Consider the following 18,120-nt stretch of genomic DNA (forward strand, 5'->3'; position numbering starts at 1 on the left):
AAAGAGAAACACTCTAGTAAAAGGTACATTTACAAGTTGAGAAAACAAAGGAAAACTAACACGCCTTGCCTGGCTATTTACTTACAAGTTTGAAATAGGAGAGACTTGCTTAGAAAGATGTGGAGAACCTGGATTGATGTCTGGTCCCTCTCAGTCCCGAGAAAGAACACACTCCCAAACAAAGAACACAAACAAAAGCCTTCCCCCCCCCCAAGATTTGAAAGTATCTTGTCCCCTTATTGGTCCTTTAGGTCAGATGCCAGCCAGGTTACCTGAGCTTCTTAACCCTTTACAGGGAAAAGGATTTTGGAGTCTCTGGCCAGGAGGGATTTATAGTACTGTACACAGGACAGCTATTACCCTTCCCTTTATAGTTATGACAGTTACATTGAGAGAAAAAGCTTGAAAGGAGTGAGAGAGTTTAAAGATGAAAAAAGAAAGTTTGAGTAAGGTTTAGAGAAAAAAGGATATTTGAAAGAAGAGATGTAAGTTATTCAAGAAAAGAGGCTGGTAAAGGCAGGTTATGAAAGAATAGAAAGATAGAACTTAAAGAAAAAAGGAAATATTTGTTTTTAAAGGGTTAGTTTAAGAAAAGAGTTAAATAATATTGAAAACTAGGTTTAAAAAGGGAAATGCAAAACCTGATTGGTAATCACATGGTAAAAAGTGAATAGAAAAGCATTTAAACTATTCAAGACCAATGTAGGTTAAGAAAAAAGCATTTCAAAACATTAAAAACTAGGTTTAAAAGGGGGAATTTACTAAGGGGATCTCTGTGGCTCTGGCTTTTTTTTTTTAATTGTTTGTCCTTGGTTTAAATTAAAAAAAAAACAACATTAAAAAAAGAAGAAGGGGGGGGGGAAAGTGTGTGTGTGGAGAGCGGAGATGAGGAAGGCTCCCATATCTCTGGTAAAAAACAGCTAATTTTTTTACATAAGCTATTTTTTCTTGTGTTTTTTTATAAATCCAAACTTTAAAAAGCAAGCTTGTTTTTTTTTTAATTAAAACACATATGTAAACTCCCCTCAATTGCTAGTTTTCATATTCTTACCCAGTTGTTGGTTTGGTACTTTAAAACCACTATTTTTAAAAGAACAGGCTAGTATCTTAAGCCTTTTTAGTTCACTAAACTTCTACAAAATATCCCTAAAAGGGGACTTATTTTGTTACAGCTCAGGCAAAACTGCTTTTTCATAATAAACTTTAAAAAAACATAATGCTTCAAATAGGTCTCACAGCATACAGAATATCCTTTAAAAAGGTCATGTTATGTTACATCTCAGTCAATTCTGTATTTTTGTGTTAAATGTTAAAAACCTTTATATAATAAAACACTGCATGGTTAGCAAGTGTTAAAAGTATGAGGGAAAGTCAAGGGCTGAGGGTATTCTTCAGATAGGCTATCTCTAAGCTTCATGCAGTCACAAAGAGGTGGTTTTTGTCTTTTACAGTCAGTAAATGGAATAAAATACTTGTTATGACTTTCATAAAGTATCTTTCAATGCAATCTCCCCATTTTTTAAAACTTTAACAGCGTTTAAAAAGTTAGGAAAAAAGTCTGTGTAAAAAAACAAGCAAACTAAAGGAGTGACCCCTAGAGCCTTGCTAAGGCAGACTATAGTGCATGAAGCACTGGCTAGCCTAATTAGTCTTATCTGTTTTTAAAATGTAAAGAAAGCTCCAGCTCCAGCCTGTGTTTAATAAAATCTATGAACCCAAAACAAACACAGGACCTTGTACCTGTGTCTCAGCACACGGGTTGCAAACATTTAAAAACAAAAACCTTCTAATAATGCAACAAAAAAATTAACTGATACTTAAATCTAAAAGCTCTAGGAAAATAAAAGCTTACTATAACTTTCACATAAATTTGTTAAAAAGTGAAAAGAAAACTAAACTTCTCTCTAATCCACTGGATTACAAAATAAGGGGGATATAAACTAGCTGTTACTAAGGTTCTGTGGTTTTCACCTCGGCGTGTTTTCTGCATGCTCTCTCTTTTTTAATTGAAACACGCATGTGAAAATGTTAAATAAAGGGCTCTGTCTTCATATAAGCTTGTCTCTTAAAGTGTTTATTCCTTTACAAAACTTAATATAACTTTCACTTGTATTTGTTAAAAAGCAGGCAAAGGAGCAGCCTTCTTATCTCTGATCTACTGGCTTACAGAGGATGTTTTTGCTGACAGCTGCTTTGCTGCAAAAGCCTGCTGTCCTTACTAAAAAAAAAAATAAAAGACCAGTGCTAGCCTAAAACCTAGGGGAAAACTTTTATAAACAGGCTTTCTGTGTTTTTAAGCCTGGGTTGTTTCTGCAAACTTACATGTTATTGAAACACCTATGCCTAAGGGACTAAATGAAGATATTGGACTTCAGGTAGGCTTGTCTTTTCAAGTGTTTATTCCTTTACAAGCCTTTTACCTCTATTTGTTAAAAAGTGGGGGAAGAAGCAATCTGCTTCTATCTAATCCACTGGTTTACAAAATAAGGAGAATATAAACCGTCTGTCACTAAAAACCTGGGGTTTTAAACCTAGGGTGCTTCTGCATAATTTTTTATTACAACACATACAAAAGGGATGTGTCTTAGGTTTGTCTTTTCAAGTCATTATACCTTTGCAAAACTTAATGTAACTTTAACATGTGTTTGTTAAAAATCAGGTAAAGAAGTAAACTCCTTCTCTGTGATCCACTGACTCACAGAGGCTGCTTTGCTAATGGGAGTTTTGCTGCAAAAGCCTGTTTCACATTGTGCTTACTTAGCGTGAACAGATGTCCCGATTTTATTGGGACTGTCCCGATATTTCCTTGTTTGTCCTGCGTGCCGACCGACGTGCGGTCGGGACACTGGACAAACAAGGAAATGCGCCGGAGCCTGGAGCCCGGAAGTGCTCGCACCCCCCCCGCCCCGACTCCACCCCTTCCTCCCCCGATTGGCTCCCTCCCCGAATCCCCGCCTCTTCCCCGGGCTCACCATTCCTCCTCCCTCCGCAAGCGCTGGAGGGAGGCCCGGGAGACTCAGAGGGAGCGCGGGGCCGGGGTGAGTAAGAGTCCGGCCTGGCCCCGAGCAGGCAGGACTCAGTTGGGTGGTAGGGAGAGGAGGGGGGTGGCCCGCGGGGCCAGGCGGCGGCTGTTCTCCCCCCCGGGCAGCGGGACTCGGGAGCAGCCGCTGCTGCAGCTCCCACTGCCGCGGGGGAGGAAGCGGCCATGGAGCTTGGCGGCTGCGGCTTTGGCGCCCCCGAACCCCCCGAGCCGGGGCCTGCTGCGGGGACCCAGTAGCGCGTACGCTGGGCCCAGCCCCTGGCCAGTTGCGTCTGGGCTGCTGCCCAGCTGGTGCAATCCTGGCGGCCCCAGGGCGGAGGCATCGGCACCCCAGCCCCGTTCGTTCCCCTGCGGGACCCGAGCGGGACGGGGGGGCTGGGGCCTGCTGCCCCCACTCCGGGGCCGCCGCGGGATAGTACCAGCTGGGCAGCAGCCCAGACGCGACTGGCCAGGGGCTGGGCGCAGCGTGCGCGCTACTGGGTCCCCGCAGCAGGCCCCGGCTCGGGGGGTTCGGGGGCGCCAGAGCCGCAGCTGCCAAGCGCCATGGCCGTTTCCTGCCCCCGCGGCAGTGGGAGCTGCAGCAGTGGCTGCTCCCGAGTCCCGCTGCACGGGGGGGAGAACAGCTGCCGCCTGGCCCCGCGGGCCGCCCCCCTCCTCTCCCTACCACCCAACTGAGTCCTGCCTGCTCAGGACCAGGCTGGACTCTTACTCACCCCAGCCCCACGCTCCCTCTGAGTCTCCCGGGCCTCCCTCCAGTGCTTGCGGAGGAAGGGTGGGTTTTTTTTGCCCCCCCGTCACGCCCCCCCCGCATCACCCTGCTCCCCCTCCCCCCGCGTCCTGATATTTGACTTGGGTGATCTGGTCACCCTATGCTTACTAAAAAATAACACCTGTTAGTCTAAAACCTAGGGGAGAACTTTTAAAATTTGCTTGTTACTAAAAGCTTATGGTTTTAAATTTTATAAAAAAACCCTCTGTAAAAGGGCTACATGGTGATAAAAGAGCTAAAGATCTGTTTCTTTAGATAAGAATAAAACAGTTAAAAGGGAGGAGGGGAGGGGGAGAGGAGGGAGTTGGCTCTTGTTTAAATTCTTGGGACTCTAGAATTGATTTAAAAAAAATGAATTCTATGATGCTGTTGTAAAACAAACTCTAATTGGTCCGATTCAAAGGTGGTGATAACAAGTCTGAGAGGGTCTGAACCAGGGACAGAAAGATTTAAAAGGTGAGAATTCTCTCTCTCATTTTCTCTCTCTCCGACTCAACCATGTGCTGTCTATCTTTGCCCTTTGCAAAGGGGGCTCTCTTTTCCCTTTTCTTGCCCTGTTCTTTCTTTGAACCTCTTTTTTTCTTAACCTACCCTGATACTGAATGCTTTTTTATTCACTTTTTTACCATGTGCTTACCAAACAGGCTCTGCCTTTGTATATTCCCTTTTTAAACCTAGTTTTTAATAATTGTAAATACTTTTTTCTTAGTACCCCTTCATACTTTTTGGCCATGTGCATACTAAACAGGCTCTGCCTTAGTAAATTCCCTTTTTAAACCTAGTTTTTAATGTTTTTAAATGCTTTTTTATTCACTTTTTACCATGTGCTTACCGATCAGGTGGGGAGGGCAACAAAAATGAAAAAAAAAAAAACAACACCTGACTATGAGAAAAGATTATAAAAGCTGCCTGGCATGTTTTGTCTGAAGAAAAGAAGGCTGAAGTGGGACCTGATAACAGTCTTCAAATCTGTACAGGGATGGTATAAAGAGGGATGTGATGAAGAATTCTCCATGTCCACTGAAAGTGGGACAAGAAGCAATGTGATTAATCTGTAGCAAGACAGATTATCCGTCCCAACAATGGATGGAATGCCGCCCTTTAGCATGTGCAGCCCCAGGCACGTGCTTTATCCGCTGGTGCCTGGAGCCGGCCCTGAGCAAGGGAGATTTGGGTTAGTTATTAGGAAAAACTTTCTAATAAGAAGGGTTGTTAAGCTCCGAAATAGGCTTTCAAGGGAGACTGTTGAATCACCATCATCAGAGTTTTTTAAGAACAGGTTGGATAAACCCCTGTTATGGATTGTCTAGCTTTACTTGGTACTGCCCCAATTCACGGGGCTGTACTAGACCTCTTGAGGACCCTCCAGCCGTAAATTTCTATAAGTCTATCCTGTGCCTCTGCCCCTTAGTGTATTCTCTGCACACATACCCCAAGCCTCCTCAGTCATCAGGTGTCTACCAATAATTCATTATTTTCCCCCACACACACTTTTCCTTATCCCCTGGAAAATTCACTAATCTGATCAGTTTCCATTCAGGCCACTAAGTAACTTATCTGCCTCCACAAATCAGCCTATTGCATCCTCAGCCCACCACCTCCCCTAACATCAGTCCAGCCTAACACACACATCCCAACATCCATTCTCTGTCTCTACACAATTAATATTTCACTAGTTCACAGTGTATAGATTTTAACTCATTTTCACCATCACAACCACAAATCTCAGTCCTGGCACTTGGCCTCTGAATTCATTGTTATCCTCCCTAACCCCACAAATGTAGCCCCTCCTGCAATGCCTTTAGGACCCACCAGAAGCATTCCATCCATCCTCTCTCCCAAAGGCATCTGGAATTTGAGCTGAGGGAAACATTTTCAAATGGCTTGTATGTGTCTGAAAATACGTTTTTGTCAAAACTAAAATATTTCACAGGAACGTATTTTGTCAGGAAGGTTTCTGAGGTCTAGCATGAAATTTTTGGTTAAAACCAGAGTAGGCCCAAACCCAGAATATCTAACAGTGCAGTGGTTAGGGTACTCTACCATGGTGTGGAAAACCCAAATTTAAACCCCTCTTTTGCCTAATGCAGAGCAAGGACTTGAATGTGGACCACCCCACATTCACCAGGGAGATCTCCTCTTTTGGAGCTGCTCCACTTTGTAAAAATAATTAAATATTTCTGTTGGGGGGTGGAGGAGGTAATAGATTCTGCTTTTCTCCTCTTCCTGGCACAAGAGCGGGAATCCTTGACACTTCAATTCACCCTTGCTGACTCCTTTCACACCAGAAACATTTCTACGTTCTATCCCTAAGTAAAAGTTACCACTCCTCACCAAAAGGATTTAAGGTTTGGATCATCTTCTTGATGGGCCGACTCCCGAGAGCCAAAACATTTGCAATAATTCCTTTGTGTTCACTAACTTCTGCTTTCTCGTTATCTGAGAATGGGATATGTTGAGATTAGATAAACAGACATATATAGCCTGAAAACTTTTTAGTCAGAAGAGGAATGTCAAGTGACTTTCCATCTAAACATCATTATAAGTTATGAGACCCTGTACAGGGAGGAAATGCAGAGTTAGAAATATATCAAAAATGTTTCTTTAGATAAACTTGCTTTAGACAGTCATAATAGACTGTTATACAAACTTGTTCACCTTAGCCTCTAAGGATAGAACAAGAAGCAATGGGCTTAAACTGCAGCAAGGGAAGTCTAGGTTGGACATTAGGAAAAAGTTCCTAACTGTCAGGGTGGTTAAACACTGGAATAAATTGCCTAGGGAGGTTGTGGAATCTCCATCTCTGGAGATATTTAAGAGTAGGTTAGATAAATGTCTATCAGGGATAGTCTAGACAATATTTGGTCCTGCCATGCAGGCAGGGGACTGGACTTGATGACCTCTCAAGGTCCCTTCCAGTCCTTGAATCTATGAAACTGCCATATACCAAGAGGTACTGTCATTGGAGAAATGGTCTGAAGTAAACAGGATGAAGTTTAATAAAGACAAATGCAAAGTGCTCCACTTAGAAAGGAACAATCAGTTTCACACATAAAGAATGGGAAGAGACTGTCTAGGAAGGAGTACAGCAGAAAAGGATCTAGGGGTTATAGTGGACCACAAGCTAAATATGAGTGAACAGTGTGATGCTGTTGCAAAAAAAGCAAACATGATTCTGAGATGCATTAGCAGATGTGTTGTGAGCAAGACATGAGAAGTCATTCTTCTGCTCTACTCTGCACTGGTTAGGCCTCAACTGGAGTATTGTGTCCAGTTCTGGGCACCGCACTTCAGGAAGGATGTGGACAAATTTGGAGAGGGTCCAGAGAAGAGCAACAAGAATGATTAAAGGTCTTGAGAACATGACCTATGAAGGAAGGCTGAAAGAATTGGGTTTGTTTAGTTTGGAAAAGAGAAGACTGAGAGAGGACATGATAGCAGTTTTCAGGTATCTAAAAGGGTGTCATAAGGAGGAGGGAGAAAACTAGTTCATCTTAGCCCCTAAAGATAGAACAAGAAGCAATGGGCTTCATCAGATGTGGGTTTTAGCCCACAAAAGCTTATGCCTAAATAAATGTGTTAGTCTCTAAGGTGCCACAAGGACTCCTTATTGTTTTTGCTGATACAGACTAACACAGCTACCACTCTGCAACTGGTAGAACTGACCACAGAAGATCATGTACCCTTTCACAAGGCTTTGTCCCTAAATTTATCCAGAATTACATAGCTAGCTCAGATAGACTTAGCACCAATTCGTTTACGGAATGAGACCACAACGTATCTCTGACTTGGCGGGGACATATAGACACAAACCCAATAGGTGTATACACAAATAAACTTACACTTCAGACTTCAGGCAGGAGTTAAAATAGTGGACTATGTTTGGAATGAGGGACTGTAATTTCAGGAAGGATACAGTGCGAATTTTCATAATGGGCCTTTCACCACTTTGATATCAAAGCAAACTTACCATTCCTCAGCAGGACATTGTCTGTAAGGGAAAAAGAAATGGACAAAATAATAAATATTTTTTAAAATATTTATTTTTTATTTTGTTGAAAGTTTTCATGGATTTTAAATCAGAAATTTTAGAGCATAATCAATAATCTTCTTCAGCCTTTCAGCAAATTCATGATTAGAACATCTTGTGATCAGCCTCTGCAAGTGACAATCTGTCTAGAATGCTGGATATTTGAGGTTTGCCAAAATGATAGCCGACAGTCTGCAATGTCCATTATAGATTTATTGTGTCTGCTGGAATTTTCCATAATTCTGTGCTGAGCTGGGGAAAAAAAAACCCTGATCTTCATAAAATATCATTTAATTGAACCTGATTAGATGAAAGGTGTAAGAATTCCAGGGGGAGTGTCTTATTCTGATTCATGAAAGTACTCCAAAGGTGGAGTTCAGTGGAAGGATGAGGCATGACCATAAACCTTTAGAAGTGGAGGAGACTGGAGCGGTCTGTGTGGAACATTTTGGGACATCTGCTGGAGGTCAGTGAAGATCAACGTAAGTTACACAATGTCTACACTTGCACTGTGTTGACCTAAGTACATCGAGTGTGGCTCTGTAGTGCTCAGGGAGGTGGTGTTATTAAGTTAGCACAAAGGGGCACTTACATCAGTGGGAGACACATTTAAGTGTAGACACATGCACAGCTAGCGCGACTGAAGCTGTGTTGCATTGACATAACTCTGTCGTGTAGACCAGGCCTGAGCAACATTTCCCAGCTGGAGAACAAAGGACTGGGAAGGTGTGAAGTGTGGGAATCAGAGTTAGCTGGAAGGAGTCAGGGCTCTGACCTGGAGTCAGACAAAGGAGATCAGACAGAGAGACAGACAAAGTTTGAACCAAGGGGGTCACTACAGCTTGGCTGGACTCTGGGTTAACCGGAATGGGCTCTGCTTTAACGTCCCTTCCTCTGTGCTAGACTGAGGACTTCCTAGGTTGTGTGCCACTTGACTAATAAACCCGACTGTTTTGACAATGCTGTGTCCACCTCCAATTCATAGAGAATTTCTGTGTTTCAGTGAAAGTGGTAAAAATCCTTTGAGACTTACCCATTTCTTTCCTGGGTTCTGTCATGTTGGCTCCTCCTATAAAAGAAAAAAGTCTTCATATTTATCTGTTATGTGTATTCTGTATATGAGCAAAACTCCTTTTGTCAGAGTCTAAGTTTAGCACCATTGTGCAGCTCTTTCATTCTTCTTCAAAACAGAGATAATATAATGTACACATTTTATCAACAAAAGATTATTAAATTAGCAGATAAATTAGTAAAAAATAAAATATAAGATTTTCTGATGTTTATTTTCCATTAAAATTAATTGTTTAGCATTAAAATTCAGATATGAACTCCATTCATTATGGAGCATTATGCCTTTCAAAAGGATAAATAAGTCTTGTTAGTTCATCCTTTTTTCTTGTAACTAATTTATTTGTCTAAAGTTCGACTGAGAGTTCTTATAAAAACCTTGTTAACTATAACAGACAAGATGTAGAGGGTGTATTGACACCAAGGAATATAAAGCATAATAAAATTCAGTGAAGTTTTTGGAAATCAGTGCATACTTGACTATTGTTTTTTCTCATTTTTGTTTAAAGCATACATGTTGTTTAAATCATAGCCAGAAGATTTATTTAAGCAACAAAACAGTTTACCAAGATATGATAGGGGAGGGCCATTATTCAACATACATTTTTATGTTATGATTTACTGTTTTAAATGTTTATTTTTTAAAGAGATTACTAATATGTCATTAGAGTCACCACATCAATAACCTAATAAATAAGGTTGCCAAACACTTTCATGATAAATCTCTGCTTGCACTATTATAACACACCTACTAAATGATGCACAGGATTTAGCAAATGGGGTACTGTCCACAACTGGGGCACTAGGTGTTACCGTAATATGCCTGATAAATAATGTACAGTGCCTAGCACAATGGGATCTGAGACAGAGGGCAGGAGGTACGTAGGTGAGCCTGCACTCTGACCAGTCAGATGTTAATTTGTTACCCTTGAGAAAGCTGCTGCAGGTAATTAGAAATCAGGTTGGCCAGCTGGGTGGAATAAGGAGCCAACTGCCCTATCAGCCCGAGGCTGATAAAGAGGCAGGAAGGGAGCCCCAAAGCAAGAGAGAGAGAGAGGGGACGAGGGCTAGTTGAGCCAAGTTACATGGAGACCTCAAGGAGGGAGACCTCTCTTCCCCCAGGTCCTGGGGAGAGGGCCAAAAGGCCCTATCAGTGCTAAAAATAGCATGGGGATTGTTGTGGAAGTGGGAGGCAATGTAAATAAAATGGTATGGTGAAGGCACAGCCACTGGAGTCTGCTCAGTTTCTGCTCAGAGAAAGGTGGGAGAGAAGCCAGGCCCTGTGACAATGTCCTATTCAGTGACTGGGCACTTAGGCACTACTGTAACACCCTTAATACATAATGTACATCACCTAACACAATGGGGTCCTCGTTCAGGGATGGGGCTCCTAGGCACTGTGGTGATACAAATAATAATAAGTCCAACCCCTCAAAGGTAGTAAGGCACCTTTCTCTGCTCAGGATTCACAGCCACCAATCCTCTCATGGAGTTAGTCACCTGAGCTGGGTCAACTCTTTCTCACAAAAAAATCAAGGCTGTGTTGCCATGGTTATTCAAACATCTGCTGATTGGCACACTCATCCTAGAAGTGAAAGAATGAGGGTCACAATCCCACACTGCCTAATTTGGAGCAGGGACTTGAACTCAGGGACTTGCTCCCTTTCCCCACTGAATGTCCTAAACACTGGCCCATAGGCTATTCTGGTGTGATCTCCCTCCCTCCCCCAGTCTGTCATGTTTAAGCTGTTCAACTGTTCATAAAATACGTAACAATTTACTGGAACTGAAACATACTTTTCCCCTCTCCCAGGACATGGCCCAATCACTGGGCTATAGAGTCAATTTATCTTTCTTACTTTCTCTGGCCTAAATAAGTATTTAATTAGGTAATACAAAATTGAACAGCTTCAATAGGACAGACTGAGAAATCAGCACCCTGTGATGCCTGATATCCTTGTGGTTATGGCACTGAGCTGGAAAGTGAAAGACAGGGGTACAGTTCCTACTCTAAATTCGGCAGAGTGGGTGTTTAAATCTCACTCTCCCACATCCTGGGTGAGTGCTCAAACCACTGGGCTATTGGGTATAAGAGGGGAAGCATCACTACCATCATGCTGCACGCTGGGTCAGGGCCCACAGGGAAATGCCAGATTTGTGGATCCCATCAGATTAAGGCAGTTTTATACATATCCACCAGAAGAAATTTAGGGGCCTGGATTACTATACTGGTGGAAATTTAGCTGCCAACCAAGTTAGGTGCCCAATTGCCACTTCAGGCACCAAGCGCAACTTTTAGAGCTTCCAAATCCCCACTAGCTGCCACCTCAGTCCCTTTGTGGAGCTAGCCCTGGGTGAATACGATCTTTGTGGGGTGGGTTCCCCCCCACCCCGGTCTCTTTAATTTTGTAATGCATGCAAAAGAGTGAAAGAACGAAAGAAGACAGCAAATGAAAACACTACAGATTTAGAAATACTACGTTTAAATTTGCCTGTGCAATCTTAATTCTGCCTTCTTGTTCCTCTAACTTTATAATTCAATCTCTAATTATGTGATGACATCATATTTTCCCCAGCCTCATTCTCAGAAAGGATACATATCTTTTGTTGAAACTTCCAAAAACTAATGTAACCCTAAGGAAAGACCAAGCATAGATTATTTCATCCCAAACAATTAAAGTTTGCTATTTTAAGCAACTAAAAACAGAGGGGGTTAGTAGAAACTGTTAAGGAGATTAAGGGTTGGATTTTCAAAGGAGCCTAACAGAAAGTCACTGGGATTTCCATACCAACTTCCATATGTGCCTTTGAAAATCTGCCCTGTGGGCTGGGATTTTCACTCATCTCTTCTCAAAAATCTTTGTAACAGGCAAAAGAAACCCCAAGATGTTTCTATAGTTAAATAATAAAGCCAGCTATGCAATAAATCCCCAGTTGATAAGGGCACAGTCCAGGTGAAATTATGAAGTTCAGCGTTCACAGGATAAGTGACAAATCACCCAAGTGCAGCAATACTCTCACTGGGGTAAAGTTTGTCTGATCTACAGTGGCAATGGAGGCCTTGCCTGCTGGGCTGGGGACCAGTACCGGGGAGACTATGTGTTGCACTACTAAAAAAAGCCAGAAATTAATACAGTCATTATGGAAATGCCCCAATAGAAAATGAGCTTCCATGAAAGCCCTCCACCCCTCCCAAAAGCAGGAGCTGTGAGCTGGTTGTGAGCTGGTTGTGAATTGGATGAATGCTGAGGGGGGTGTGAGGAAGTGGGAATGTTCTTAATGTTTTCTCTGAACACAGTGTGTGTCTCAGATTCCCCATGTGTAACTCATGTATTTAGGAGGTGGGATAAGAGTGTGTGATTATTGCAGCAATCCTTAGAGGGCAGGTATGACTGCTGACTGGCTCCCCGGGACAGAGAATGGCCAACACTCTGTAGCTTGACAACTAATGGCTGGACCCCCGTCTTCTGCAAGAATCAGCTGGAGGTGTTGATGCAGACCAGGTGACGTGCTGGCTTGGGAAAGAGACAAATAAATGAGTAAGGGCAACAGGTGTGTCTGGGGTCAGGAAGCTGGAACTGATAAGTCTTCTGTTTGGGACTTGGAGGGGGGAGTCCAGGGCACCAGGCCCTGGATACCCCCAAAATAGACTTTGCTGAAAGTTTCTGATTTCTGTTCTAACAAGCTCTGTTCTTTGCTGTGTTCCTGTCAACTAATAAACCTTCTCTTTTACAACACTGGCTGAGAGTCACTGCTGACTGCAAAGTTGGGGTGCAGGGCACTTTGGGGGCGTGCAAGGCTTCCCCAGGTGTCCCATTCAGATGGACTCGCTGCAGAGCGCTCACGGTGTGAACAGAGGATGCTGAACGCTCCAAGGTTGGACCCAGGAAATGCCAAATCTGAAGAGGCTTCTTGCCAGCACTCCATGAGGGGAGTCACACTGCACTAGAATCCTGGCTAAGCTTCTCCCAGAGCAGTTTCAGAGCACCCAGACTATGATGTACATGAGGGTCCAAAGTGAGTGGATTCCCTGAGGGGGCCCATGGCAAGAGACAGGTGTTCTGGAGGCTCAGAGAGGTGCGGTTCCAGGAGGTGGTTGAGCTTAACCCCTGGAGAGAGAGTAGACCCCTGAGAAGGTCTGTCACACTGAAGGAGGGTTCCTCCCAGTGACTGTATGGAGTCAAGACAGCATGTGAGTCCATCATGGGGGGTTAATGGCTTGATCCTGGGTATCCACATGCTCAGCTGTGAATGCCATCTCTGTGTCACACACATCTGTAATAGCCATCGCCTACTTGTCCAGGCTATGCTGTCTCCCCTTGGCTTCTCTTGGGAATGTCAGTAGTGTCTGTAGTGTGTAATACCAAGGGGGATTTCTCTCTTGCTCAGAATCACGGTACACTGTGGTGCTGTCTCTAGGGAAGTCGATGTGTCTGTGACCCTATGGATCAGAGCAGTTAGAAAACATCCAAGTGTCAGAGATGCAGCAGAGTGTCCACTATCTGTAGAGTCCTGATGGTCCTTTCCAAGGCCCTTGTGGCATGGATTAAGTGCTGACCCTGAGCAGCAGGGACACGGCATGGCTCCTCCAGCTCAGTCTATTAGCTCCACCTTTCAGTACTTCAGAGGGATGACGTTAGGGTGAGCTGGAATCTGTGTATAGCCAGTAGTCAGTGTGCTAGGGATGGGATTTTGGCTTCTTCCTGTCTTAATCTCTTTTGAAAAGTAGATTAAGGCTTCTAAGTCAGTTAGACTTTGCAATACTGAGCGCCACAACTCCTAAATACTTTTACACATCTGGGCCTTAGTGCTTCTGATCCTCAGTGCCCTTCCCTGGCTCACAGGGATGTTGTGAGGTGCTCAGATACTGTGGTGATGGAAGCCACACAAGTACTATAGATAGACATAGACTATGAATAAAGTCCTTTGAGGTGGTAGACTGTGATGGGGATTGAAGGGGCTTTGGCCTCCCTCTCCCTGACACTTATGTTGCCTCATGCTGTATAGACCCAGTCAGATGACACCTTGCAACATCGACCTACTGCTCCCATGCTCCTAGGCTCTGGTCTATGTGCCTCTAGCCTTTACTTTCCTTTTCCTGGCCTCTGAATAAATCCTGGCTCTCCTCCTTCCATGTACTGATCTTATTAACCTTCACTAAATGCTGTCTATCTCTGACGCTCTGTTTTTCACTCAGGCACAAGTGTGTGTGTAGAGATCATTACCCTAATGGTGTCTGTTTTCAGGGTGCACAGCAGACAATAAGAGGCATATTACGCTGCGCCTCCAGCTTTAGCAGGGACTCTCATCCAACTCACTCATGGGCACCTGGGGTAGCCCTTGAACCCCCAAAGGGTCCTTATAAAACATCCTGTTTGTGCCCTCATGCCCCAGATGTCACCCCCTGTCCTGCACCATTGGACAAATGATGCTCAGACAACTTGAGTGTGGCCAGACACTAGCTGGAGTGATACTGTATTTAGAACTTAATAACAAAATTTAGGCTGAATCCAGAAGATGATGGGTTTCAAAGGTGACTTTAAGCTTCCTTTTACATCCTAATCCACTTTGGGGGTTAGTGGTGAGAGGGGGCTGCATCAGGGATCCAATAAACTGTGCTAGCTGTTAATGCCCCCAAGGGACTGCTCCATCAACCCGTAATCTTGAGCATATTGTAGGGGTTCAGCCAGGCTCCCTTTCCTGGCCACACTCCTGATATGCACTTGACACCAGAGATGGGGAGAAGGTGGTATAGGGTTATAGTTGGAGAAGCCCCATCTCACCAGTTAATCCAGCTTTCTCCGTGCTTTGTGTGGTGAAATACAGCAGTTCATGTAAAATAGGGGGGGAAGGATCTGGCTCTTGATTTAAATTTATAGTCATATCATATACAAGGCAAGCAAAGGATGCAAAGTTGATCACATATTAAACTTTTTTTTTACTTTATAAAAAACACAGACATTTATATTTAGATATTGAAAGACTCAGAAAATAATTATACATCACACATTATTAAAGTACATACAAACATATTGCATTTGTACAGTCATAAGAAGTTGTGTAACAAAGTAACATGTATAGAGTACAGGCTCACAAACTATTTAAAGGGACACTACACAATCCCTATACACAGGCTTAGAATTGTGTGCTTTCAGTTCTTTAATGTGTAGTAATGTTGAAATGAAATGGAGTGTGTTATAGAGGTTGTTGGTATGTTGGTGTGATGGAGTGTGATGACTATATTGAGTTACTACTTGGCAATTGGTTCTGATGGGCATGACATAGACTCAGTTTCTGATTTCTTTGTTTGTCATTGCTTGTAGTGCTCATCAATACACTTGAGCAGACTTAAATAAGCACATTACTAAATAGTATTGCTACAAATCCTTTCTAAAGAAATAATTAGATTAATTATTTTTCCAACCAATTTTCACCAAAATCCTTACATGTTCCTTCAAATGAGGAGGTTAAAATGGGCAAATAAAAGTCATCAGTTTTTGTGTTACCTTTTGTGAAGGAAAGAACTAAGGGAAGCATACAGTATTCCTCCACCTTGGTACCAGCATGACATTGTAACGGGCTACTTACTTTCTAGTCACTCTGGATGAACAAAGATTAGGTACTGGAGAAATCAGTAACAGTTTAGTTTAAATTCTCTTTGTAGAGCTATAACTCGATCCGCCTCAGAACAATCTTTTGACCTCTCTTATATCAGTGATGGGGGATGATGCTAGTCAAATAATGTGATCAACAAACCTTTATATAGAGGAAAGTGAAATTAAGCAAAGAGATGAAGAAAAATGATTGAAAAATCATAATTTGACTAGAGTTTCAAACCATTGCATTCACAATACAATCAAACAGAAGATGTTTTTATTACCAATAGTGCTCATGTTCAGACTTACGTTTGCTCTTTGAAGGGAATCCGGTCTCTGTGTCTGCCTTTTAACTTCCAGCTGAGAAAGGGACCTAGTTCACACTCTTTCTCTTTTTATCTGTCCCTTTCAGACAGAAGACAGTTTTCCTGTTGGACAATGAAAGTACATGTTACATCAACAATAAGTCAACATGACAAGGTTCAAAGATCATTAGAGACGAAAGCGAACTACAGAAGATAAAAGTGAACTTTGAGCTCACTCTTTGAATACCTGGGGTGTGATTCACTACTCCATTATAGAATTTTATGCTGATGTGACTACAATGGTTTAATTAGACCACCAGGGCAAAATTGATGTAACAACATGGTTGTTCAGGCCCAGTATCTTAAATGATATTGTGGAGTGGTGGCAAATATTCCATAGTTGAGGTTGCCAGATTCCAGGGATTTGGTCGACCCCCCTCCCATGTACCCATGTAGAACAGGGCTTAGACGTTCTTCTGCATTCCTCACTGCTAGAGGATGACAACCCCCTGCCCAGGGGCAGGCCTGGCTCTCTCTGCTCCAAACGGTACCTCTTCTGCCAGGAGTCCTGTAATGGACTGACACTCTCCCTGTGCCTGGGAGAGCCCCACAGAAGTGCTTTACCTGCCCCAGCTAAAACGGCAACCTCACAGGAGCTGGGAGATGAAGTTAAAACTCCTCCCTATGGAGAAAACACTTCTGTCTGCAGGGGACTCTGGTGCTGACCCAGGATCATCCCCAGAGCCTTCACTTCAAAAGGCATCGATTCATGAAAAGGAGAGGGAAAAAAAACCCACCAGCAGACCCCCCCCCGTCCCAGAAAGGCTCGTAAAAAGGGCTCTGAGCAACTGGCCAGCAGCCACCTGTGAAGCACGGCATCCAAAACTACTTCTGATCTTATACTACTGTTTTATGAATGAATTGTAAATTTTCCTACCAACAGTTATTAAATCACTACTGTAATTCATTTAAACTTTCACCTCAGTCATTCCAATTTCTCCAGAAACCAGAGAAATCCAAAATCTACAGTAAATATAATAAATATATTTTAGAATCACTTCCCTGGGTTATAAATTATAGTCACGCACAGCAGATTTGTGTACTCTCTTCAGAACTCTCTCAGCAGGCACAAATAAGCCTTGTGGACTATAAAACATGGGCATGGGCAAAGGTATGAACAAACAGTCAGGAAACAGGGGAGGAGATTGCTGTGAGCTTTCATGGGAAGGGGGATGGGGAATATGAGAAATGCTGTGTGTGTGTGTGTTTGGAGTTTGCACCCTATTCCATCCAGATAGGGTTCCCAGAATCAACTGCTCCATAAGATCTGTTCTGTAAGTGATTTAAAAATTCATCCCAATATCTTTCCAGGTATTGAAGTTGATCCAAGCCTACAAGGAGTGGAAGATGAGAGAGATCAGCAAGGAAAGTTATTTTATTGAGGTCAGAACATGTAGGGATAAAGTGGGAAAGGCCAAAAACCACATAGAGTTGGACCTTGCAAAGGGAATTAAAACCACTAGTAAAAGGTTCTATACCCATATAAATAAGAAGAAAACAAAGAAAGAAGAAGTGGGACCACTAACACTGAGGATGGAGTGGAGGTTAAGGATAATCTAGGCATGGGCCAATATCAAAACAAATACTTTGCCTCAGTCTTTAATGAGGCTAATGAGGAGTTTAGGGATAATGGTAGGATGACAAATGGGAATGAGGATATAGAGGTAGATATTACCACATCCGAGGTAGAAGCCAAACTCGAACAGCTTAATGGGACTAAATCATGGGGGCCAGAATATTAAATGAACTGGCACATGAAATTGCAAGCCCATTAGCAAGAATTTTTAATGAATCTGTAAACTCAGGGGTTGTACCATATCACTGGAGAATTGCTAACATAGTTCCTATTTTTAAGAAAGGAAAAGAAATGTGATCTGGGTAACTACAGGCCTGTTAGTTTGATATCTGTAGTATTCAAGGTCTTGGAAAAAAATTTGAAGGAGAAAGTAGTTAAGAACATTGAGGTTAATGGTAATTGGGACAAAATACAACATGGTTTTACAAAAAGTAGATCATGCCAAACCAACCTGATCTCCTTCTTTGAGAAGGTAACAGATTTTTTAGACAAAGGAAACACTGTAGATCTAATGTACCTCGATTTCAGTAAGACATTTGATATGGTTCCACATGCGGAATTATGAGCTAAATTGGAAAAGATGGGGATCAATATGAAAATTGAAAGGTGGATAAAGAACTGGTTAAAGGGGAGACTACAATGGGTCATACTGAAAGATGAACTGTCAGGCTGGAAG

General features: G+C 42.8%; 1 protein-coding gene across 6 annotated transcripts in view; it reads right to left on the bottom strand.

Moving 5' to 3' along the window:
* Nucleotides 1–16,963, bottom strand: part of LOC128826652 (butyrophilin subfamily 1 member A1-like) — a 36,038-nt gene extending 19,075 nt beyond the window's left edge. For 2 of the 6 annotated variants that reach the window (XM_054010054.1, XM_054010053.1), the window contains exons 1-5: nucleotides 16,897–16,963; nucleotides 15,813–15,931; nucleotides 8,873–8,908; nucleotides 7,780–7,800; nucleotides 6,144–6,248 (exon numbers count right to left, since the gene is read on the bottom strand). In XM_054010054.1, coding sequence (XP_053866029.1) covers nucleotides 6,144–6,248; nucleotides 7,780–7,800; nucleotides 8,873–8,897 — 151 coding nt within the window. In that variant the 5' untranslated portion in view covers nucleotides 8,898–8,908; nucleotides 15,813–15,931; nucleotides 16,897–16,963. The other 4 variants (XM_054010056.1, XM_054010057.1, XM_054010058.1 and 1 more) reach the window with 4 other exon arrangements.
* Nucleotides 16,964–18,120: the final 1,157 nt, after the last annotated feature.

Source organism: Malaclemys terrapin, chromosome 20 (assembly GCF_027887155.1).
Source record: "Malaclemys terrapin pileata isolate rMalTer1 chromosome 20, rMalTer1.hap1, whole genome shotgun sequence".
NCBI classification, from domain to species: domain Eukaryota; kingdom Metazoa; phylum Chordata; order Testudines; family Emydidae; genus Malaclemys; species Malaclemys terrapin.